We start from the raw sequence: 25,945 nt of genomic DNA, 5'->3' as shown, positions 1-25,945 counted from the left end.
ATGATAGTTTCCATGAAGCCGAGTTGATAAATGCAGCATATAATTCAACACTGAACCATAGGTACCAGAGGCTCCAGTTTCAACAGCTATTCTGTGCACATTTTATCAAACTGGGGGACAAAGATATTGCAAATCACTTCCCAGACCCTCAGCTATATTTTGGAGGGAGGATGGAAAAGGTGAAAGAAAGTTTAAACAAAGTGTAACTACAGGCAAGTGATAATCAGAGCTAAGTACATATCTCAAAATTTGACTGCCATACAGTCTATGGAAGAATAAAACACCTTGTATTTGGGACGATTATCAGACGGCACTATAGGTAACAAAATCTTTGTCCTCTGCTATTCAATGTTTTGTTAGTATTCTATTCATAACTTACTTGAGATTGTGCTGTAAAATGTGATTTTGGAAGGAAAACAATTTCCACTGACATCACAACGCCTGAGGTCTTTACACGAATAATCACATGGAAACCACATATACATTCTTGATATAATAAAAAAATCAAAATTTCAATTGCAAAAGTGCATGGATGTTTTGCCTACCTGATTATCTCCTTGTAAAAAGGGGAATAGGTCTAAACCTGTTCAAACAAAGGAATAGTGAAATATTATGATAAAATATATGTCCCAAATGTGTCCAAATTTTATAATAGTAAAAATCTTAGAGCAATCAGACTTTGGATACAGGGCTTCATTTGTATTCTTATTGCAAAGATCAGGGAACAAGGTCAAGTAACTACAGGGTTTTATATCTGTTTGTTTAGCTTGGATCACTGCACAGCAAAACCCATGAGACAGCTTCTCCATGTTTACACTGTTAATAACACCTTATCCTGACAGTATTAAGAGCCTGGACTATAAATATGCTACCAGGATAAGAAAGGTGGGATTGACAATGTTGATGTCTTGTACTGGTTCCTAAGTGCAGACTTCTCCAATTTAAATGAAGCAAGTGACAAGAAGCTTGTCTTAGAACATGGGAAATGATCATTAATAGCACATTGAAAAATATGATGCTGCTTATATGATTAGATTTGTGTGGTTTCAAAGTGATCAATCCATTATAGGAGAGTTTACGCTTTGCTGTTTAACTTTATGCGAAAAAATAGAGATAGGATTACATTAGCCACAAATGCAAGGTCCCAGATTTGAAACCCGGTCTGTTAATTTACCTTTCAGCCAGAGGTGGCATTTAAGAGACGACTTTGCAGATCACAGAACTACTAAACTTGGGAAATGGGAAAAAAACAAATCACGCAAGATTCTGACGCCTCATACCTATCCTCAAGGTCCATCAGAAACGGAATCAGGCAAGAACACAAAAAGGAGCCTGCTCTGATGATTCCACAGACCAAGAGCTTGACTACATCTAATATTTTGTCCTCCATAATGCTAAATATTAGACTGAGTGAGGCAAGCCAACTACTCAGAAACTGAAATGACCCTTATCAGTGCCTTTAGGGAACACTGCATATCTGACATCTACATAATAGACAGTCAAAAAACACATATCAAAGAATCAGACTTCCAAAATCAAACCAGATGGATCCAAAACACCATGCTACTATGGATTACCAAAAATACACAAACTAGGGGCCCCGCTCAGACCCACAGTCTCCCTATCTGGTATACCAACATACAGACTAGCCAAAAATCGCCACCAAAAATAAAACACCTAACTGAAGATTCACGCCACTCCATTCACTCCACCCAAGAATTCCTGAACACCAAAGAAAGAAAGATAGAAGAGGATGAAATAATGGTCTCCACTGACGTCACAGCCCTTTTCACATCAATTAACATCGACCTGGCCAAAGAAACACTGGCATCACTACTGGGAAAACCAGGACCACAAACACCAGACAGTACCAACTTCATCAGCAAAGACAACATCCTCAAGCTAATGGACCTTTGTTACTGAATGTGAAGTGGGTGGTGAGGCAAAACCTTTATACAAGTCAACGGAACACCTGTAGGACACCACCAATACCAGGGCTCACAGCAGAAGCAGTAATGCAAAGATGTGAACAAGCTGCCCTCCCATCTAACTAACCCAGACTTTGGGTCTGCTACATCGATGACACCTTTGTCATCACAAAACAGAACAAATTAGAGGAAACATACAACACCATCAACAATATCCTGACAGGCATAAAATTCACACACAAAAAAAAGAGGAGAATGACAACAGACTCCCATTCCGAGGCGTGACAGTTGAACATGCAAGTAGCGGAGAGCTTCAAACCAGCATCTACAGAAAAACACTACACGGACCTGATACTTAACTTTAGAAGCAATCATTCCAACACCCACAAATGGAGCTACATCAAGACATTAGTTCAATGAGCTACATCACACTGCAGCACCCAAAAACTACCAAAAAATAGAAAACAGCTATACAATGTTTGAGAAAAACAGGTATCCAATAAACACAATCCGCCAATTCCTCAGAAACAAACTCAAATAACAGACACAACACAACCAAAAACCACAGCCACATTACCTTACATCAAAGACACATCAGAAATGACTTCCAGACTACTCAGACCCCTTGGCATCATGGTAGCCTCCAAACGTAACAACACATTTAAACAATGACTAATGAACCTAAAGAATCCAATAGATCCCACAAGCAAAACTAACGTCACTTACAAGATGCCATGCAAGCACTGTAAAAAACACTACGTTGGACAAACTAGCAGGAAACATGCCACCAGGTTACATGAACACCAAGTGGCCATCAAAAGACATGACCAACTATCACTAGTTTCTATACCTACAGACAAAGAAGGACACCACTTTGACTGGGACAACACACAGATCCTAGGACAAGTGAAACAAAGACATGCAAGAGAATTCTTACAGGCATAGCATTCTAACTAGAACTCCATCAATAAATACATCAATTTAGATCCCATCTACCTTCCCTTGAAAAATGGAAACAGAAATGACATCACCCACCTTAAGAAACTAAGACCTATAAATAGAGAGGCGGTACATACCACCAGCGCTTCACCAGAGACACTCACTGATGATTTTACCTAGTATGATGACGAAACATCTGAAAACAAACGTTCAGGCTGAGCAAGCTAACTTACATACTTATCATCAATCTGAGCTACAAATCTTCGCAAAGATCATAAATCTCACCAACTTTTAATAACCAAATATGAAACTCTCATTTTTAAACCTTTTTTTTGCTAACTTTACTTTACTCCATGAGGTTGAGGGGACTCAAAAGTGACAAAGTTAACACAGAGTTGTCGAACTTTGAATGTGGATTTAGGATTGTATTGCTAATAATGTTTTGGTTAAATGGTATAACTCCATTCTTAGGGTACAACATCTCAAATATATAATTTCTCAGCATCAAAGCCACAGTTGAAGACACGCCCTATTGTAAATAGCTTACCTTGCAGTTCATACGGCAGAGTTGGTAAGTGGTATGAATGACGGTAGTCTTGAAAAGGAGCAGAGATAAAGTTGGTATCCAGAGTTGGTATGCTCGGAGTTCTTGTTACTGGTGATGTCTGATGGTGGAGATTTAGAACCCTGTATACAAGACAGACATGAAAAGTTTAAACTTAGTTGTAACAGACCAAAAAGAAGTAATTTTGATTTCTGTTCTCTGATGAATTAGCAGCTGTCAGCATGAGCGATGTTTCTGCTCACCTGCAACAACCCGCCCTCAGCAGATGTTAAACTGGGATCAGATCTGGTACTGTTCAATATAGCGTAACAATTAAAGCAAAGCGTGGTCACTCAGACAAAGCACCAAACGTGTATGATGCTAACTTAAGTTTACAAGTAATGGCACTGTCTCCAGAAAATGTTAAGTGGTCGCAAGAGAAGAAAACAAAGAAATGAAAAAAGAAATAACAAATTAAAATCATGAACAAGAAAAGTGCCGGATTTATTTGATAATGTATACACTCCTGCCTTTGATTTCAAAGTTCCACTAGTCCAACCTATTCAAGACAGAAGAGGAATTTTGTGGCCATCGTAACCGATTAGAATCGACCTTGAGAACCATCATTGATCACTTTTAAGTTCACACAGCAAAAGCGAAAGCAGACAACTAAATATTCAACTGGTTATTTGGATAATTTAAAAGTTTGATTTTAAAATGAAGTTCCAACGTGCACATATTGAGAGAGAATCTCACTGCAGTTAAATTAAAAAATACAAACAGCATTTTCCAGAGACGTTAACTCTGCAATTTCTGCCCAGATTTGCATGAAGAGTAGCCATTTGAGCAGGAGATAGGGAGCGGTGCTTTAGCATTAACAATCCTCAAGATCAGAGAAAACTATAACAGTGTTCGAGGTTGGCTTTAAAAAATGACTGTTATTTCAACAATTGAAGAGTAGCATCCAACAATTGTTTTGCAAACCTGATGCTCAAGTGAAGTAACAAACTGCCACTGTCATTTAAATACAGCTTTTTAGACATGAAATGACCCAAGACACTCTACAAATAGAAATTAGCCAAACGAAACTAAGAGCAAAGTTTAAATTTTGCAAAGCCTCTTGAAGGTAGAGAAAAAGACAAGACTGGAAATGAATCCAGGATTGCAGGAACATAGCAATTAATTGACATACCAACAAAGAATGATTTGGGACAAGTACATTTTATTCTGCATGCAATATCAGCTTTGAAATGACGGTGGACAGAAATTGTTTGAAGTCCATCAAATTGTGAATTTTGTTTTCACTGTATCCAACAAACTCTTTGCAAACACAAAAACCAGTTCAAAGAGACCAGCTGTAACTCAAAGCCTACCCTTTGTTGATAGGTGGTGATGGAGAAGATATTGAAGGGTACCGCTTTGCAGGTGGCTCCTCTTCCTCCTCTTCCGATGAACTATCGATCGTCAGATCAATCACTTCAACCTTTCTATTATCTTGAGAAGAATGCCTGTGCTCAGTCAAACTTTTACAAGCACCTAGTAAACAATTTGAACCTAATGGTCAGTATTTCTGGGGAAAAAAAGGCATATGCAAAGCAAGCTCAAAGGCATAAATTGGGACATTTGTGCTGGTGATCTTTCAGCCATGAACAGTCTATTTTGTCTTGAACTCTTTCAGCAAAGCTTACAATGGATTTTTATGTAACCTTCACTTGAAAGAACATCGTAACAAACTGGTGGAATGCAGGTTAAGGGTTTGGTGACTGTAGGACTTGGTATTCACTTATGGTGGAAAACAACAGAACCAAAGATTTTATACTACTCTTCCACTTCCAGGATTTAGAAAGAGTGCATGCCTAGCTTATTATAGCATTCCCTTTCTTTTCTAATTCCCACACTACCCACTCTGATGTTTATATTTAACATGTGGATTTATTGTCAATAATATTTTTACCTCATCAAAGCACTATGATTTTGACGCAAGAGATTGAAGGAACATTATTATCCAAATTTCACTAACCACAGGTATTTTGGGTTAAATAGCTATCAGTCTAATCTGATCTTTCTGCTCAGTCCCTATGTAACAAAAGGCATACCTTCAACACCATTATAAGCAGAATTCACCTCCTGGACCTCCTTCTTCATTCTCATTGGTGACCATGCTCCATCTTCCTTAAACTGAATTTCGTCACAATCTGTACAGCAATTGAGGATTTCCATAAATAATCTGCATTTTTTTTTAAAAGAGAGAAAGCAAGGGTGTACAAGTTAATTCATTCTACAAAAACATTAAACACTGGTTAGCAAACATTGTGGAACAAAGTAACTATTAAAGTTGCTTCAGAGTACACTTTGTTTTGAGGGAATAAGAGTTCACCAACACAAAAAATGAAAATACTATAACTCAGGCACAGTAAAATTATTGAACATTTCTCAGTTACTTAAACGTACTTAATTACGGCAGACATCATACCCATTTATAAACTACACTGCTGCCAAGTTCTTTCTGTACACGATGTCTTACAAGTCCTTGAATTTTAAATATATAGAATCCCAAAATGCTCGCAAAGACACAATGTTACTGATGGCATAGCAATACACTACGGAGATTAGAAAGACCTCACATTAGTTTCCAATTTGCACTAAGTTATTGAGTCAGCCCACCATGCACAAGGAAGGGTGGCAATAGTACCCTCTTCTGAACTGATAACCCGTTGATTCTTGTCATCTTTGCAGACAAGGTAACCCATCTTCCACTTTTGAATACCTCATTAACAACCATCATCTTGAATCATACAACAGGCTTTCACCTCGGGAATAAGATGTCAAAGAGAAGTGGCAGAAAACCTGGAACAGCCAATGCATTGAAAATGTTCCAAAGAAGAGCCATAACAGACTCAAAATGTCAATTTGGTTTCCTTTCTCACAAATGCTGCCAGGCCTGAAGGTCTCAAGCACTTTCTGTTTTTATTATAGTGAAAGCATGATTGGTCAGAACAAAATTGTGTGTTTTAATGGTAATGCATCAGTAATCAGAGATTTAAACATGGCATCTTTTTTATAACACAACTCAGTAGAGAGCCAAACGAAACAAAGTGTCAGAAGCAATTACACCGTTCATTTACATTGTAGAATCAACTGCAGAACTCAAAGTGTTAGCCATTTTAAGACAACTCTCAGTCTGCTGCATTGAGAAGAATTTTATTTCAGAATTTTAGCATTTCAACTTCTAAGTGAATACTCTGACTGATTTTTGTCTCCTGCTCTTCTGTACCCATGGGTAGAGAGCTGTAAAATTTTAATGCCAGCTCTATTGATTTAAGCTGCCAACAACTAATACGCTAAGTACGACAATGAAAGAAAAAGCAAACAAACTGTCCTACAGATGGTAAAACCAAAAGGTCAAATGTGCATTGTACAAAATTAATTTCCTCGCATTTCAGCATGAGCATTAACTTGCTGTAAAAGACCTGCCACTGTCACAGGCAGTTAACAGGATTTAAACACACTATTACAAAAGCAACATTATAATAATTTGGTGAATTTACTTTGTGCCAAAGCATAGCTCAACTAATCTTTGAAATTTAAGGGAGATGCCCTTTATTTGGGACAGCCAGCACGTGGGGGGTTCGGGGGAAACAAAGAAGGCGAAACATTGCTACTCCTGCAAATTAACTGTGTTAAATGCACTTATTTATAACTCTCAATGGAACAGTCAGCATAATGTCACAAATGTAATTCTCAATTTTTTTTAATGGTAACTGAGATGTGGAGATGCCAGTGTCGGGCTGTGGTGGACAAAATCAGAAATCACATGACATCAAGAAGAAAATGCCATCGACGTATCTGGCGCATTGTGCTAGTTGGAGGTCCTGTGCAGCAAAGAAATCTTGCTCAAACTTGTGCATGAAAATGTTGGTGTATTGGGTTGTAGGTCCTGTGTATCTGTTGAATTGGATCATAGGTCATCTCTTCACTAGCTATTCAGCTACTGACACTTGTGATCACCAGCAAACCTGCAACCTGTCAACTCCACTCACATCATTAATACTACCTTTGACACTCTTAATTACATGGAACTATCTTGCACTGATCTCTACCTATAAATTGTGTGCGCGTGCACTTCCCTCCACTTCATCTGACGAAGGAGCAGTGCTCCAAAAGCTTTTGATTTCAAATTAACCTGCTGAACTATAATCTGGTGCCATGTGACTTCTGATTTTTTTTTAAAAAACAAACAATGAATTCAAGATAAAGTTGTGCAATTTATGTGATATTGAGATTTGAAAAGTAATGTCAATGCAGATCCACTCCACTTTCAATTTAAGGCTCAATGCCAGAGGCATGTGTGAATGGTGTCTATACATAGTTCCTCAATCACCATGTTGTACAAATAGAAAAGCGTTGCAGGCTTGTGGTGATTTTTGAAGCTACATGTTGGAAGAACCTCAGCCAAGCTACAATACAGGTTCTACTATTTGTATACCAAACAACATAAGTAGAGTCAAGAGTGTGGTGCTGGAAAAGCACAGCAGGTCAGACAGCATCAGAGGAGCAGGAGCATGGACATTTCAGGCATTTGCCCTTCATCAGGAATGAGGCTTGTGAGTTGGGGCTGAGAGATAAATGGGAGGTGGGGGGGGGGGAAGAGAGAGAGAGAGAGAGAGTGGATGGACAGGTCCAGAGAGTGGAGCCGAGTTGGAGGCTTGGGACTGAACAGCATGGGGAGAGGGGAAATGAGGAAACTGTTGAAATTCACATTTATCCCGTGTGGTTGCAGGGTCCCAAGGCGGAATATGAGGCATTCCTCCTTCAGGCATCGGGTGGTAATGGTTCGGAGATGGAGGCAGCCCAGAACCAGCATGTCCTTGACGGAGTGGGAGGGGAGTTAAAATGTTCAACCACATGGCAGTGAGGTTGGTGGGTGCAGGTACCCCAGAGATGTTCTCTGAAACGGTCCGCAAGGAAGCATCCTGTCTCCCCGATTTAGAGGAGGCCACACCGGTGCAATGGATGCAGTAGATGACATTGGCAGAGGTACAGGTAAATTTCTGATGGATGTGGATGGATCCAGTGGAACCTTGGACAGAGGTGAGGGGAGTGGTGTGGGTGCAGGTTTTGCACTTCCTGCGGTGGCAGGAAAAGGTGCCAGAAGTGGAGTGTGCGCTGGTGAAAGGGGTGGACCTGACGAGGAAATCACAGAGGGAATGGTCTTTCCGGAACACTGATAGGGGTGGGGAGAGAAATATATCTTTGCTGGTGGGAAGTGGAGGAGGATGATACGATGAATATGGAGGTTGATGGGGTGGAAGGTGAGGACCGGGGGTTTCTGTCCTTGTTGTGTTGGGAGGAGTGGGGTTCAAGGGCGGTGGTGCGTGAAGTGGAGGAGATACGCTGGAGGGCATCGTCAACCACATGGGAAGGGAAGTTGCGATTGCGGAAGGTGGTGGCCACCTGGGACTTTCTGAGGTGGAACTGGTCATCCTGGGAACAGATGAGATGGAGGCGGAGGAATTGGGAATAAGCCCTGACCAACAAGCCTCATTCCTGATGAAAGGCATATGCCTGAAATGTCGATTCTCCTGTTGCTCGGATGTGCCTGTTCTGCTGTGCTTTTCCAGCAACACACATTCAATTCTGATCTCCAGCATCTGCAGTCCTCACTTTCTCCTAACATAAGCAGGCAGGGCTAGGCAATTCCACAACCAGATCTAAGCTGTGCAGTCCCACCACATCCAATTGAGAGAGCCAGTGGACAATTAAACAATTGACAGGAAACAGTGGCTCCACAAATCTCATTACTTTCGATAATGGGCAGCACAACATATCAGTACAAAAAGACAAGGATGTGCAACAGACTTCAGTCAGGTCAGTCAGGAGGGAGAGATTCAGATACCTGGATAATTGGGGGTCATTCTGGGGTTGATGGGGCCTCTACAAATGGGATAGTCTACACATGAACCAGAGGGGTATCAATAACCTGGGGTGTGTAGAATTTGCTAATACTCTTTGAGAGGGTTTAAACCAATTCAGTAGGGGGATGGGAACCGAAATTATAATGCCAGTGTACAGGAAGTTGAGTGTAGTGAGGTCATGAAAACGGTTTCAAGGTTGCAGGACTGTACTGGCAGGCAGGAAGGTAGTTTGAAACATTTCTACTTCAATGCCAAAATTAGGCGAATGAACTGGCAGAATGGGTTGGTACCTGGGACTTCAATGTTGTGGCCATTTAAGGGACATGGATAGAGCAGGGACAGGAATGGTTGCTGCAAGTTCTGGGGTTGAGATGTTCCAGTAAGATCAAGGAAGGTGGCAAAGGGGGTGGGGAGGTTGGTGGTGGTGGTGTTGTTAGTCAAAGACAGTGGCTGACAAGGGAAGTTAAGAAACATATAAAGTTAAAAGAGAAAAAGTATAACATAGCAAAGATAAGTGGGAAAACAGAGGACTGGGAAGCATTTAAAGAACAACAGAGGATTACTAAGAAGGAAATACGCAGAAGAAAAATGAGGTACGAAGGTAAACTGGCCAATAATATAAAGGAGGATAGTAAAAGCTTTTTTAAGTATGTGAAAGAGAAAAAAATGGTTAGGACTAAAATTGGGCCCTTGAAGACAGAAACAGGGGTATATATTACACGGAACAAAGAAATGGCAGAAGAATTAAATTGGGTACTTCAGATCTGTGTTCACTGGGGAAGACACAAGCAATCTCCCTGAGGTAACAGTGACTGAAGGACCTGAACTTAAGGGAATCTGTATTTGCCAGGATTTGGTGTTGGAGAGACTGTTAGATCTGAAGGTTGATAAGTCCCCGGGGCCTGATGGTCTACATCCCAGGGTACTGAAGGAGGTGGCTCGGGAAATTGTGGATGCGTTGGAGATTATTTTCCAGAATTCGATAGACGCGGGATCGGTACCTGAGGATTGGAAAGTGGCTAATGTTATACCACTTTTTAAGAAAGGTGGGAAAGAGAAAGCAGGAAATTATAGACCAGTTAGTTTGACCTCAGTGGTGGGAAAGATGCTGGAGTCTATTATAAAGGATGAGATTACGGCACATCTGGATAGTAGTAACAGGATAGGACAGAGTCAGCATGGATTTAAGAAGGGGAAATCGTGCTTGACTAATCTTCTGGAGTTTTTTTGAGGATGTAACTCTGAAGATGGACGAGGGAGATCCAGTAGATGTAGCGTACCTGGACATTCAGAAAGCTTTTGATAAAGTTCCACATAGGAGGTTAGTGAGTAAACTTAGGGCGCATGGTACTGGGGGCAAAGTACTAGATTGGATTGAAAATTGGTTGGCTGATAGGAAACAAAGGGTAGTGATAAATGGCTCCATTTCGGAATGGCAGACAGTGACCAGTGGGGTACCGCAGGGATCCGTGCTGGGACCGCAGCTTTTTACAATATATGTTAATGATATAGAAGATGGTATCAGCAATAACATTAGCAAATTTGCTGATGATACAAAGCTGGGTGGCAGGATGAAATGTGATGAGGATGTTAGGAGATTACAGGGTGACCTGGACAAGTTAGGTGAGTGGTCAGATGCAGTTTAATGTGGATAAATGGATGGTTATCCACTTTGGTGGCAAGAACAGGAAGGCAGATTACTACCTCAATGGAATTAATTTAGGTAAAGGGGCAGTATAGAGAGATCTGGGTGTTCTTGTACACCAGTCAATGAAGGCAAGCATGCAGGTACAGCAGGTAGTGAAAAAGGCTAATAGCATGCTGGCCTTCATAACAAGAGAGATTGAGTATAGAAGCAAAGAGGTGCTTCTGCAGCTGTACAGGGCCCTGGTGAGACCTCACCTGGAGTACTGTGTGCAGTTCTGGTCACCAAATTTGAGGAAAGACATTCTGGCTATTGAGAGAGTGCAGCATAGGCTCACGAGGTCAATTCCTGGAATGGAGGGATTACCTTACACTGAAAGACTGAAGCGACTGGGCTTGTATACCCTTGAGTTTAGAAGACTGAGAGGGGATATGATTGAGACATATAAGATTACGAAAGGATTGGACACTCTGGCAGCAGGAAACATGTTTCCGCTGATGGGTGAGTGCCGAACCAGAGGACACAGCTTAAAAATACGGGGTAGACCATTTAGGACAGAGATGAGGAGAAACTTCTTCACCCAGAGAGTGGTGGCTATGTGGAATGCTCTGCCCCAGAGGGCAGGGGAGGCCCAGTCTCTGGATTAATTTAAGAAAGAGTTGGATAGAGCTCTCAAAGATAGTGGAATCAAGGGTAATGGAGATAAGGCAGGAAGCGGATACTGATTAGGAATGATCAGCCATGATCATATTGAATGGCGGTGCAGGCTCGAAGGGCTGAATGGCCTACTCCTGCACCTATTGTCTATTGTCTACTGAAAGGGTGTTTGATGAGGACTCATCTACTGATGTAGCATGGTCTGAGGTTAGAAACAGGAAAGGAGAGGTCACCCTGTTGGGAGTTTGCTATAGGCCTCCGAAAAGTTCCAGAAATGTTGAGGAAAGAATTACCAAGATAATTCTGGTTATGAACGAAAGTAGTTGTTATGGGAGTCTTTCCAAATATTGACTGGAAACGCTATACTTAGAGTACTTGACATGGGTCAGTTTTTGTCCAATGTGCGCAGAAGGGTTTCCTGACACAGTACATAGACAGGCCAACAAGAGGTGAGGCCACGTTAGATTTGGTACTGTGTAATGAACCAGGCCAGGTGCTAGATTTGGAGGTAGGTGAGCACTTTCATGATAGTGACCACAATTTGGTTAGGTTTACTTTCGCGATGGAAAGGGATAGGTATACAGGAGGTCCTTGGGTTACGAACAAGTTCCGTTTTTAAGTCTGTTCATAAGTCGAATTTGTATTTAAGTTGGAATAGTTACATACAGTTCATAGCTAGCGTCAGTTAATCAAATGTTTGTCTTCGTATATAGTATACATTAAACCTAAAACATCGTAATAACAAATATAACTACAATACAGTATTTATAATTAAGAGAGAGAGAACGTGTGGATTGGTATAAAAAACATGAAAGAAATATTTCTTGAACTGTCTAGATAGAAAAGAAAGGATGATTAAAGGTTAATACTCTTGTTCCGCTCAATGTCCTGCATACCGGAACGGGCCTTAATTATTAATTAAGATGATGGGCCTGGTGTTGAAGAGGATGGGTTTGATACTGCTATTCGAGAGTCAGGGTTTGCTTCTGCTGCTGGAGAGTGGAGGTTCCCTTCTGAAGTCAATTTCCTAAAGTAAGCATCAAGGGTTGTAGCAGCTGAGGCCATTGGTAACTATCCAGTTAACTTTGGTAAATCTCTCTGCATTAGAATCTTGCTCCTCTAACTTTGCCATCCCTGTTTCAATAAGACAAAAGGCTTCATCTAACTCCTTCGTCAAAAACTTCTTGGGTTCTGCTGTTGAGGCCCTGGCCTTCTACCTCAAATGCTACCAGCCACCACTCCAGCTCCATAAGGTCCTCATTGGTCAGTTCTTCAGCACAGGATTCAAGCAAGTCTAAGACACCATCTTCATTGATGACTAACTGCAATTGATTATTACTAATATCAACCACAGCTTGCCTGGCTTCGACGTGGTGTTGCCCCCCCTTGGGCTGACGAACCACTGAAAACGCGCAGTGTTTTGAGCGTTGCGCAAAGTAGTCTGCCCGTTTGTTAGTACAGACTGTTTTAGGTAACTCAATTTTTAAAAATAATAGTCTTTACGGAGGTTGGTCCGTAAGTTCAGGCATTTGTAACCCGGGGTAAGCCTGTATACCGCAGGGCAAGAGTTATAGCTGGGGGGAAAGGCAATTATAACACTATTCGATGAAATTTAGGATGCATAGGCTGGGGAAGAAAACTGCAGGAGATGGCATAATTGAAATGTGGAGCTTGTTCAAGGAACAGCTATTACGTGTCCTTGATAAGTAGGTACCTGTCAGGCAGGGAGGAAGTTGTCGAGTGAGGGAACCATGGTTTACTAAAGGAGTTGAATTTCGTCAAGATGAAGAAGGAAGCTTATGTAAGGCTCAGTTCAGGCACTGGAGAGTTACAGGTTAGCCAGGAAGGACCTAAAGAGAGAGCTTAGAACAGCCAGGAGGAGACATGAGAAGTCTCTGGCAGATAGGATCAAGGAAAACCCTAAAGCGTTCTATAGGCATGCCAGGAATAAGAAAATGACTAGGGTAAGATTAAGGGCAGTCAAGGATAGTAGTGGGAAGTTGTGCGTGGAATCCAAAGAGATAAGAGAGGAGCTATGTGAATATTTTTCATCAGTATTCATGCAGGAAAAAGACATTGCTGTTGAGGAGAATACGGAGATACAGGCTATTAGACTAGACGGGACTGATGCTCATAAGGAAGAGATGTTAGCAATTCTGGAAAGTGTGAAATTGGGTAAATCCCCTGGGCCAGATGGGATTTATCCTCTGATTCTATGGGAAGCCGTGGCCGAGGTTGCCGAGCTTCTGGCTTTGATCTTTATATCATTATTGTCTACAGGAATAGTGCCAGAAGACTGGAGGATAGCAAATGTGGTCCCCTTGTTCAAGAAGGGGAGTTTAGACCAGTGAGCCTTACTTCTGTTGTGGGCAAAGTTTTGTACAGGATTATAAAAGATAGGACTTATAATTTGATTAGGGTTAGTCAACATGGTTTTGTGAAGGGTAGGTCATGGCTCACAAACCTTATTGAGTTCTTTGAGAAGGTGATCAAACAGGTCGATGAGGATAAAGTAGTTGATGTAATGTAATGTATCGAGATTTCAGTAAACCCATGTGATAAGGTTCCCCATTGTAGGCTATTGCAGAAAATATAGAGACATGGGATTGAGGGTGATTTGGGTGCTTGGATCAGAAATTGGCTAGCTGTAAGACTAGGGTGGTGGCTGATGGGAAATGTTCATCCTGGAGTTCAGTTACTAGTGGTGTACTGCAAGGATCTGTTTTGGGGCCACTGCTGTTTGTCATTTTTATAAATGACCTGGATGAGAGTGTAGAAGGATGGGTTAGAAAATTTGTGGATGACACTAGAGTTGGTGGACTTGTGGACAGTGCAGAAGCATGTTGCAGGTTACAGAGGGATATAAATAAGCTGCACAGCTGGGCTGAGAGGTGGCAAATGGAGTTTAATACGGAAAAAAGTGAGAGAGGTGATTCACTTTGGAAGGAATAACAGGAACACAGGGTACTGGGTTAATGGTAAGATTCTTGGTAGTGTGGATGAGCAGAGAGATCTCTGTGTCCATGTGCATAGATCCCTGAAAGTTGCCATCCAGGTTGATAGGGTTGTTAAAAAGGCATACAGTGAGTTAGCTTTTATTGATAGAGGGATTGATTTTTGGAGCCATGATGTTATGTTGCAGCTGTACAAAAATCTGGTGGGGCCGCACTTGGAGTATTGCCGCATTATAGGAAGTGTGTGGAAGCACTGGAAAGGATGCAGAGGAGATTTCCCAGGATGTTGTCTGGTATGGAGGGAAGGTCTTATGAGGAAAAGCTGAGGGACTTGAGGTAGAGAGAAGGTTAATAGATGACTTAATAGAGGCATACAAGATAAACAGAGGATTAGCTGGGGGGGGGGGGAAAACAGTGAGAGCCTTTTTCCTCAGATGGTGGTGATGGCTAGCATGAGGGGACATTGCTATAAATTGAACGGTAATAGATTTAGGACAGAATTTAGAGGTCAGTTCTTTACTCAGAGTAGAAAGGGTGTGGAAAGCCTTGCTTGCAACTGTAGTGGACTTGCCATCACAAGGACATTTAAATGGTCATTGGATAAACATAAGGATGATATTGGAATAGCATAGGTTAGATGGGTTTTTGATTGGTTTCACAGGTCGGCACAACATCGACGGCTGAAGGGCCTATACTGCACTGTAATGTTCTCTGTTCTACAGAGTGCTGAGTGGTTGATCCTTCTCTGTCTCCTTCCAAGGTCCCAGCATCACAGATGCCAATCTTAAGTATATTCAAAGTGATATCAAGGAATGGCTGAAAGCATTAGATACTGCAAAAGCTATGGGCCGTGACAACATTTTGGCAATAGCACTGAAGACTTGTTCTTGGGAACTTGCCGACCCACTGACCAAGTTGCTCCAGATCAGCAATAGCACTGGCATCTACTCAGCAACACAAAACATTCAGGTCAGGCAGCATCCGAGGAGCATGAAAATCAACGTTTCGGTCAAAAGCCCTTAATCAGGAATGAAGGCAGGGAGCCCCCAGGGTGGAGAGATAAATGGGAGGGGGATGGGACTGGGGAGAAGGTAATCAAGAGTACAATAGGTGGATGGAGGTGGGGACGGAGGTGATAGGTCAGAGAGGAGGGTGGAGCGGATAGGTGGGAAGGAAGATTGGCAGGAAGGACAGGTCATGAGGATGGTGCTGAGCTGGAAGGTTGGAATTGGGGGAAGGTGGGAGAAGGGGAAATGAGGAAACTGGTGAAGTCCACATTGATGCCCTGGGATTGAAGTGTTCCAAGGCGGAAGAGGAGGCGTTCTTCGTCCAGGCGTCAGGTGGTGAGGGAGCAGCAGTGGAGGCGGCCCAGGACCTGCATGCCCTCGGCGGAGTGGGAGGGGGAGTTGAAATATTGGGCCACGGGGAGGTGGGGTTGATTGGTGCGGGTATCCCAGGCTGTTCAAGGTCTAACCATCTTCAGCTTCTTGACCTTCTTCCATCATAACATCAAAAGTGAGAAGGTTCATAGATAGTTACACAATGTTCAGCACCACTACAGCATACTCCAATACTGAAGCAGCCCATGTCCAAACATGCAAGATCTGGAATGCATCTAGGTTTGGGCTGACAAATGACAAATGTCAGGTAATGACCATCTCCAATAAAGGAGACTCAAAACATTGCCCCTTGACATTCAATGACTTTATCACTGTAGTATCCCGAACTATCAGCGTTTCGGTAGTTATCATTGACCAGAAACTGAAATGGACTTGCTCATTCAATACTGAAGCAGCTCAGCTCACCGGGTCAAAGCAGCCCATTTAACTGGCACTATGTCCACAAACATTCACACGTTCCACCACCGACACACCATTTACATTATGTACCATTTACAAGATGCAATGCAGAAATTCAACATGGCTCCTTAGTCATCAAACCCATGATCACGACCATGTTGAAGTTCAACAGCAGCAGGCACACTGAATCTCCATGATCTGCAGACTCCCCTCCAAGTTGTCAGCCATCCTGACTTAGAAATGTATTGACATTCCTTCAGTGTCTCTAAGTTAAAATCTTGCAACTCCCTCCCTGAATCGTGGGTTTACTACAATGAACTGCAGTGATTCAAGAAGGTAGCTCATCACCAGCACCTCTCAAAAGGCAATTAAGGATGAGCAATAAACGTTTTCCCACCAGTAAAGCACACATCCTGTGAATGAATGAAAAAAAAATCAAGTTGGATGATGAGTTGAAGCACAAAGACCCTTGCAGGTAGACTGCAGATATAGCTGTTTGAACTACAGCAATAGCTTTGACAGCAATTAGACAAAAACTGAATTCTTGATGTCAGTAAGTGGGCTGTGTCCTTGCTGAAAGAATGTATACACTCTACTATCAAAACAGATTCTGGGATGAAAAATTCCAGAAATGAGTGATTGGAAAGGTCATCAATTTTTTCCTTGGAAAGGAAATCTGATAGCAGTGCTCAAAATCATGAACCTCTGGATGGAGTAGATAGGGAGGAAGTGTTCCTGCTCATAAGAGGAGGATTGAGAATTGCAGGATACAAATTTAAAGTGATTTGCGAGCACAGCAAAGGTAATGTGAATATTTGAATAGAAACAACATTGAATTGGATAGGGAAAAGGCAGGCCATAACATTCAGTGGGGGCAGGGGTGGAGGGGGCAATACAGACATGAGGGATTGAATGACCACCTTCTGAGACATAACAATTGTAATTTTGAAAACTTTTGATCAAGCCATCCAGCAGCCATCTAACTGAATGCCAAAGGCTAAGAGGCAGAATGGCTCACTCACATTCCAGTGTTTCTAAAACCTGCCTGCTTTGCACAACACTTTTAGTTTGTTACACAAGTTGTTCCATCCTTCTGGAATGCAGATTGATAAGAATTCAGGTGAGAATTATAACTGCTTTCTTTCAGATGAAATAGCTGATTGTACAGTTTATGAAATTTAATCTATTACCATTTATTTGTCAAAAATTTAGAATCCTTTGTAAAATTTTAAAAGTTTAGCCCTGATACAGACGCAGCTCAATTTTGTAATATGGTACTTCCTTAACAGACTGGCTCCACAAGTTAGAAAATAGTCTTCCATGTGACCAGTACAAATTCAAAGTTAATTAGACTGTCAGTTTTTTTGGAGGCAGCCAGACAAAGTTCAGCTCTGATCCTATTTCAGCTCTGCACAAGGAATGGACTCCAAACTGGCAAAGCTACCAATCTTAGTCATGGTCAACTATTTTCTGGCACCAAGGATATTTGCCAAGGTCAAAATTTGGAAGCTATTGGAAATTATACCAAATTGTATTAAATGAAGATGTCACCAAATTATATAAAACACAAGCAAAAAAAAAATTCACCCTTTTGTTCAATCACACTAATGGATCAAAATCAAAATCCAGGCAGAAATTACACCCTGGAAGTCCACTTGTGTACACTCAAGGAAAGTCTCAAGAAGCTAAAAGCCAAGATCCATATGGCGTTTTTTAACCAAAAAAATAAGAGTGCGTATAGTACAGGAACCCACCATATGGTCAGTCAAACCCATATCCATCTTAAGAAAACCATCTTTAAGACAATCCGTAATAGGCAATGCTTTTAAATATAAATTGAGAAACTGCAAAACTGTAGAGCTGAATGGTATTAGAACTATAACCAACCTATGGATGCAAGTTTAATAATTCAGATTTAGTTTTGTTGCTGTGCAAACAATTATGACAATTTGAAAGCAGAGGTCATCCAAAATTTACAACCACTAGAAAAACAATGGACTAAAATTTTACTGATTTTTTCCAGAATCTAAAGTAGTTTTTGCTTCAGGCAACTAATTTCATTAATGTAGACCATGTGAGTAAACTGGAAATTCAATGTTTAGTTATAGGTTTGTAACAATGATTAGTAAGTAATTTTTTTGAAAATGGTTTATTTTCACCAGAATATACTCAGTCCCAAGTCTTCCAGTCTCTTTCATCACTCTCTTTCTGATCCAGTTTTGTTTTCTGAAATACCCTTCACTGCATATTTGGTCCTGGAACCATCAAAACTCATTACAACATTAGAAAGACATGTGGAAGAGGAATATCTGACTAGAGAAGCTCCGCCCATGACCTTTCTCACCAACAACACCCCTCACATCATCAGTAAAATATGCTCTTGTTTTGCTATAACTTTACTAGAACATGAGAAATCACCTTCTGTACAAATCCCCATTTCTGTGCTATCTCCCAGTAGCACAAAGGCCTTGGCCTTTATACTACGTTGTCAGAAATAGCTTTTTGTCAAACTGGATAACTGTGCCGACTTTTTATTAGCTTTTGTATGAGATTTGGCAGGATATAAGAAAACAATGATTTAGTTTAAACAAGTGATTTTCTGATCAATTAACTTGGCACATCACTAATTGTTATTTTTAATGTGAATTGTTAATTCAGTTAGATTTTTGGCCTGCATACTCCACAGGTACTCAGTCCTAAAAATAAGTAGTTTCATCTTTTTTTCAATTTTTAGCTTTCTTGAAGGAACTTATACTACGGCACAGATTTCATTGCAGACACCAAATCTCTGAAATCTGACCAAGTCCATTTTTACAATGCTGAGGATACGTGTACATGTAAAAAATTTTTTCTTAAAAAAAGCTCACAGAAAAATGTGATCTTACATCTCGTGTACCACTCACTAGCAGGTGCCTTTCGTTATTTTCACCACAGCCGAGTGACTGGATAAAGCAGAGCACTGACATGCTGTTGATTAAAATAAATTCCACAACTGAGCTTGAGCGAAACTGCTCCTTATCAAAAGGCAACATAAAAATCATTTTCTCACTTCAAGGAATGCAATGGGCAAGTGTTTTGTAAAATAATTCCTGAATTCCTGACTTGACAAATCAACTTGTAACCAGAATTTTAAACCAGAGGAGACGGAGCCTGAAAGAATTTAGAAACAGGTAAGCAGACTTGGTTGAGGGGCTACTTGGTGGTGAGGGGGGGGGGGGGAGAGAGGAGAAGAGATAGAGAGATGAGGCTAGCAAGAGGAAAATCAGTGCAAAAAGTTTCAAATAAAAACAATGAGAAAACAGAGAGAATTTTCTAAAAAATACAAATTAGAATGAAAAACAGACACAAACATCACTTGCAAGATGGCAGACTGCTTAGGATTTCAACTTCTAATAAAATTGTTCCTTTCCCCTCCAAGCTTCCTCCCTCCAGCACTATTTTTTTATCAACAGGTTATTTTTAACCATCAGCTTATTTGTTAATTTGCTCCCTTTCTTTCCGTGAGAAACCACTTTTGCATGTGTGATGACAGGCCTCCTATCTCCATCAATGGCCATCATTTATAGAAGACTGCACGCAACAATTACAGGAAACAATGGTGGCCCTGTGGTCATTCAGAATATTTTCAACCAATGTCAGCAAGTGTTAACTACCAGTGTATCACTATTTTCAAGCTTGGAGTAGCAATTCTGGCTGATTCTTCCCCTTTGCTAACACAGAAACAGAGATCACTTGTACTGTCTAGCTACTGTACTGGTGAAGATCACCTGGGAGCTTATAGTTTCTATCTCAGCTTTATGCATGCTATCTAATCACTCTGCAGGATAACGGGCAGCACTTCATCCATATTGTAAACCACATGGTGAACAGAAGGGTTCAAATTTCGATAATAAAGACAAGCTTCTTGCTAGACAAAAGTTTCCATTTTAAGATCATTTGATAAAATAGACACAGTACCTGGGAAGGTTACAGAACAAGTTGAACATTTGAGGAGAAATAAACTTGCTAGTCACAATGCAAGACATTATTTGTGACATTAAGCATTGCATACAAGGTAATGACTGTTGCTAGAAAAACAAATCTTCAAATGTATAACGATGCTCAAATCTGCTGCGTAAATGGTGGGGACATCTGAACAACTCATGTTAGTTTGTAATGTAATCACTTTGAAACTCTCAATAAATTTAACCATTTTATTTTAAAATGCAAACTGAATTTTACTGCAGTTGACAAATTATTGCATCTTCCAAAGGTAGCAATTTGGATATTCAGGATAAACCATTTTATATTTGAGGGTCTGCTAAAAATAAAAACTCAAGACTTATACTTTACAATCAAAAATATCTTTTAAACCATATCGACAAATAATGAGATGGAAAGAACAGTATTTTTCCCTTGACTGAAATTCCAATATTTGCTTACCCATCAATAATTAGATGCTCATAAGGACCTTTCTTATCACAGACTGGACAAACCCACGTAGGCTTTTTCTCATTCATCTGAATGTAAAGAGTTGCATCAAAGCACTGCAAATGTGAGCAGGTTACTGCACGACATGGGATTGTCAACCTCATTTTGCCCAGCTAGAAAAAAAGAAACATGAGATTGTCGTCATATTATTTTGAATACAAATACACTCATCTTTTACTTTAAACAAATGCTGAACTGCATCTTCACTATCATAACAAGGTGTGAAATGGACCCAGATACTATTTTATTTGTGTTTTAGAATAAGCGAACAAGTAACAGCTGGCCTGATGATTATAAATCTTTTTAAGTTGTTAAAAAAACACAAGAGAAGGCATTACTTTTTTCAAAGATAAAAGTGGCACATTATTATTAAATTCCCAATGCCAATGTACAATAACCCGAAGGAAAGCCCCACCCAAAATTAAATCTGTCTCTTGCATGTTGACTCATCTGCAGTACATACATTTTCTTTTTGCGTATGGTTAGAATCAGGTTGTAAACACAAACCTATGGTTTCTATGACAGCTGCCGAATTGGAAATACACAGTGAGGGAGGGAGTCAACTGATAATGCCTGAAAGCAAAAGCTAACCCATGCCAATAGGTGAATAAATCAGAGAGAGACTAATGCAAATGATTAGGCTCTGCATTAACATTAACCGGTCCAATGAATAGTTACTACTTACTTGGAACAAGTATTAGTTGTTCACTATGAAACAATATTGAAATGAATAAGTACAAAGAACACAACTGGGGGCAAAAGACAGCCATTTATTACTTATATTCATTTTCTAGGAAAGTCCTAGTTATAGTATTATACAGCATGGAAACAGACCGTTTGGTCCAACTCACCTGCACTATTCAGACCTAGTCTCATTTGCCAGCAGTTGGCCCACATTCCTTTAAACCCTTCCTATTCATATACCCATCCAGATGCCTTTCAAATGTTGCAATTGTACCAACTTCTCCGGCAGCGTATTCCAAACACGCACCATCCCTACACAAAAACGTTACCTCTCAGGTCCTTTTCAAAACTTTCCCAGCTCACCTTAAACTTATGCCCTCCAGTTTTGGACTCCAATATCCTAGGAAAGAAATCTTGGCTATTCACCCTATGCATGCCCCTCATGATTTTGTAAACCTCTATAATATCACACCTAAGCTTCCAACACGCCAGGTAAAAAAATCTAACCTAATCAGTTTCTCCTTATAAATCTTTCTGCACCGCTAAAGTTTATCATCGTTCCTAAGGAAGGGTAACCAGAATTATAAGCATTATGCCAAAAGTGGCATCACCAATGTCAGTACAGCCGCAACATGAGTCCCCAACTCGTGCAATCAATCTTCTGGCCAATGAAGGCAAGCATGTCAAACGCTTTCTTCATCATCCAATCTACCTGCAACTCCAATTTTAAGAAATTATGCAGCCACTTGGTCTCTTTGTTGGGTAACACTCCCTAATTCTGCCCTGGTTTGCCTTCCAAAACATAACAAATTGAATTCAGAATTTATCTGAATTCAACTCCATCTGTCACTCCTCGGCCCACTGGCCCATCTGATCATCTCGGAGATAATCTTCTTCACTGTCCACTACACCACTTAATTCTGGTGTCATCTGCGAACTTACTAACCATACCTCCTATATTCTCACGGAAATCATTTATATAAATGACAAAAAACAGTGGACCCAGCACTGATCCTTGTGGTATACTGTTGGTCACAGACCTCCAGTCCGAAAAGCAACTCTCTACCACCACGCTCAAGCCAATTTTGTGCTAAATTGGCTAGCGCCTCTGGGTCTCATGCGATCTAACCTTACTATCCAATCTACCAAGCGGAACATTGTTGAACTTTTGTCCAAGTCTGTACGGCCAACTTCGACCATGCTGCCTTTATCAATATTCTTTGTTGCCTCTTTCAAAAACTCAATCAAGTTAGTGAGATTTTTCACTCCCAAAGCCATGTTGACTATCCCTAGTCAGTTCCTGCCTTTCCAAATGCATGTAAATCCTGTCCCACAGAATCACCTCTAACAAGTTAACCACCAGTGACATAATGCTCATTGGTCTAAAGTTCCCTGGCTTTTCTCGACAGCCTCTCTCAAATATTGGCGTAACATTAGCCAACCTTTAATCTTACGGCACCTCACCTGTGGCTGTCAATGACACAAAGACTCAGCAAGGGGTCCAGCAATCTCTTCCTAGTTTCCCACGAAGTTCTGGGAAACACCAGGTCAGATCCTGGGGATTTATCAACCTTTATGCATTTTAAGACCTTCAGCACCTCTCTTCTGTAATACAAACTCTTCTCACGACATCACTATTTATTTCCCCAAATTCCCTACCTTCCATGTCCTTTGCCACAGTAAATACTGACATAAAATATTTGTTTAGTATCTCACCCACCTATCATTGGCAAACCTGAATTTTATTTACTTTGAGCTTTCTAATGAATAAAGGCACCATTCATTGTAACAGTAATGCCAAATTATACAGAACAGCAGGTGTCAGAGTCTGTACAATGTTAATACTTCGCAGATAACAACTAGCCTTACTGCCTCCGGACTAAAGCAATGATAAGAGCTGTGCAGTGACACATGTCAGAAAGTGAGAGTGTGCAGATGCTGAGGGTAAGTACAGTCATTAGCTGTGTGATGTTCCCATGAAATCAAATTATGTAAGAGAACACAACTACTTAGATTCATGTGAAGAACAACTACTTCGGTTCTTGCACTCATGGAGCGGTCCTGCACAGGAAGTCAGCTCCTTTGGAAAGGAGGGAAAAAAACTGACATAAGGATGCTGTGGAGAGGAGAGACTAATTTCAGTTGTGAACAATTTATATCTTTTTTTATTCCTGGGAAAACTTGGCACAGAATTCTTGATAGTGTAGTGAGCAGAGAGATCTTGGTGTCCAGGTACGTAGACCCTTGGAAGTTTCCACCCAGGTTGATAGGGTTGTTCAGAAGGCACACAGTGTGTTAACTTTTACTGGCAAAAGGACTGAGTTTCAGAACCATGAGGTCATGCTGCAGCTGTATAAAACTCTGATGTAGTCACCTTTGGAGTATTGTGTAGTTCTAGTCACTGCATTATAGGAAGGATGTGGAAGCTTTGTAAAGGGTTCAGAGGGGATTTACTTGGAAGGTACCTGGCATGGAGGGAAGGTCTTATGAGGAAAGGCTAAGGGACTTGAGGCAGCTTGCATTAGAGAGAAGGTGGTTGACAGGTGACTTGAGACACATAGGATAGTCAGAGGGTTAGATTGGGTGGACAGTGACAGCCAAGGGAACACAGCTTTAAACTGAGGGGAGATAGATATAGGAAAGATGTCAGAGGTAGTTTTTTTTTTAAACTCAGTAGTAGGGGTGTGGAATGCACTGCCTGCAACAGTAGTGGGTTTGCCAACTTTGAGGGCATTTAAATGGTCATCGGATAGGCATATGGACTAGAATGGAATAGTGTTGGTTAGATGGACTTCAGATTGGTTTCACAGGTCGGCGCAACAGAGGGCCAAAGGGCCTGTTCTGTGCTGTTATGCTCTATGCTTCAGAATTGCTGATGAAGATACATTCTAAACCTTTTTGTTGTATTTTCTGGTGGACTCATGCCAAGGAAGAGAGGCAAAATAGTTTGAGGAAAGGGGCAAACAGGAAGATCAAAACAAGAAAATTAATTCTATCAATGTTAGCTGCCACAGATACTTTGTCACCAAGATACATTATTTTCAGAAGTAATCATCTGAGAAAATGTTTACATAATGGGCCCATACAGTATTTCTAATTTCAACTAAGAAATTAACAGTTGAACAATGTCACCACCAAACAGGAACCAGTATTTTCTGCATTTCTTATTTACATACATTTGGGTACAAAAATAAATGTAAATTTGTGAAATAGATCTGTACTTCTACATCAGAAAACTAACTGAAACAGCTTTGCAAAACTGTCAAACTCAAAATACGAATTATTATAAACAGTGAGAATTTATCAAAACCAATTCATAGCAGTTATGAAATCAGCTATGAATAAATCAAATTGTTTAAAAATGCTTCCATCTCCAAACAGTAAAAAACTGCAACTCTGTGCAAGAGGAAGACAAGACAATTTAAACATCAATAATTCAAATCAGGTTGTACTCACAGGACACAACAGAGACACTCTCAAACTTGTCGTGGCAATTTCACTGTCTGGATCTGCTGTTAATTTCTCTTTGACTGAGGACAGAAAAAAAGCGCATTTAATATTAATTTAACACCTCCCACAAATGTTATTCTTCACGTGTAAGGTTAGATAGTGACTTCCAATAAGTTTTGCAACACAAAAACAACACATCCAAATTCTATTGGCTATTTTTGTGGACACCATCACTACCAGGCACAGCATTGCAGTCCACAATTGCAACAGGTGAGAGTGTCCCACCTTACCGAATGTGGCAAAATTTATTTCAAGCTGGAAACAAGTAACCAAATAGCAGCAATTTATTCCAATAAGTTTTAAACTAAGATCCAGAAAGACATTCCAAATGGCCTGCAAATGTCTTGGCAATTCGCACTGCTGTTGACTGCTATATAGCCTGGTCTCTATGCTGGTACAGTACAACATTTGAATAAAGATGTTATTTATATACTATTTATATATAATAAAATACTGCAGTCCTGGAAATCTGAAACATGCGCTAAGAATGCTGGAGAAACTCAGCATGTCTAGCGCCATATTGGAAAGAGAAACAAAGTTAATATTTTGTGTCCAGAATTAGTCTTCTTCAGAACAGTTCACAACAGCCATATCAGACTCAAACATGAACTGTTTCATTCCCCACAGATGCTGCCAGAGTTTCTCTAGCATTGTGTGCTTGGGACAGCACGACAACTGTCTGACAGTTAGCCTTTGCATTGGAACCAGGGGCTCTCCTAACAAAAGAATTCAGAAACAGATTATAATTATTGCTGTGATTTCCTGAATCTTACAACTAGTTTAACGTTTAATGCTAACGTACGCACATAGATAAATTATATTTGCCATTTTTGTGTAGGGAATATACACTCTGAATTCCATATTGCGCTCATCAAGTGTCCACACATACACTTTCTTGCA

General features: G+C 40.6%; 1 protein-coding gene across 7 annotated transcripts in view; it reads right to left on the bottom strand.

Moving 5' to 3' along the window:
* pias1b (protein inhibitor of activated STAT, 1b) overlaps positions 1-25,945 on the bottom strand; it is a 142,454-nt gene that overhangs the window by 1,853 nt on the left and 114,656 nt on the right. For 6 of the 7 annotated variants that reach the window (XM_060853291.1, XM_060853294.1, XM_060853290.1 and 3 more), the window contains 6 exons: positions 24,992-25,065; positions 20,804-20,964; positions 5,508-5,638; positions 4,785-4,947; positions 3,415-3,554; positions 546-583 (listed from right to left, as the gene is read on the bottom strand). In XM_060853291.1, the coding sequence (XP_060709274.1) occupies positions 546-583; positions 3,415-3,554; positions 4,785-4,947; positions 5,508-5,638; positions 20,804-20,964; positions 24,992-25,065 (707 nt within the window). Of the gene's footprint in view, positions 1-545; positions 584-3,414; positions 3,555-4,784; positions 4,948-5,507; positions 5,639-20,799; positions 20,965-24,991; positions 25,066-25,945 lie in introns of those variants that run through there. The other variant, XM_060853295.1, reaches the window with a different exon arrangement.

This window comes from Hemiscyllium ocellatum, chromosome 39 (genome assembly GCF_020745735.1).
Source record: "Hemiscyllium ocellatum isolate sHemOce1 chromosome 39, sHemOce1.pat.X.cur, whole genome shotgun sequence".
NCBI lineage: Eukaryota > Metazoa > Chordata > Chondrichthyes > Orectolobiformes > Hemiscylliidae > Hemiscyllium > Hemiscyllium ocellatum.
The sequence above is the reverse complement of the archived record's forward strand: the minus strand, read 5'-3'. Positions and strand labels throughout refer to the sequence as shown.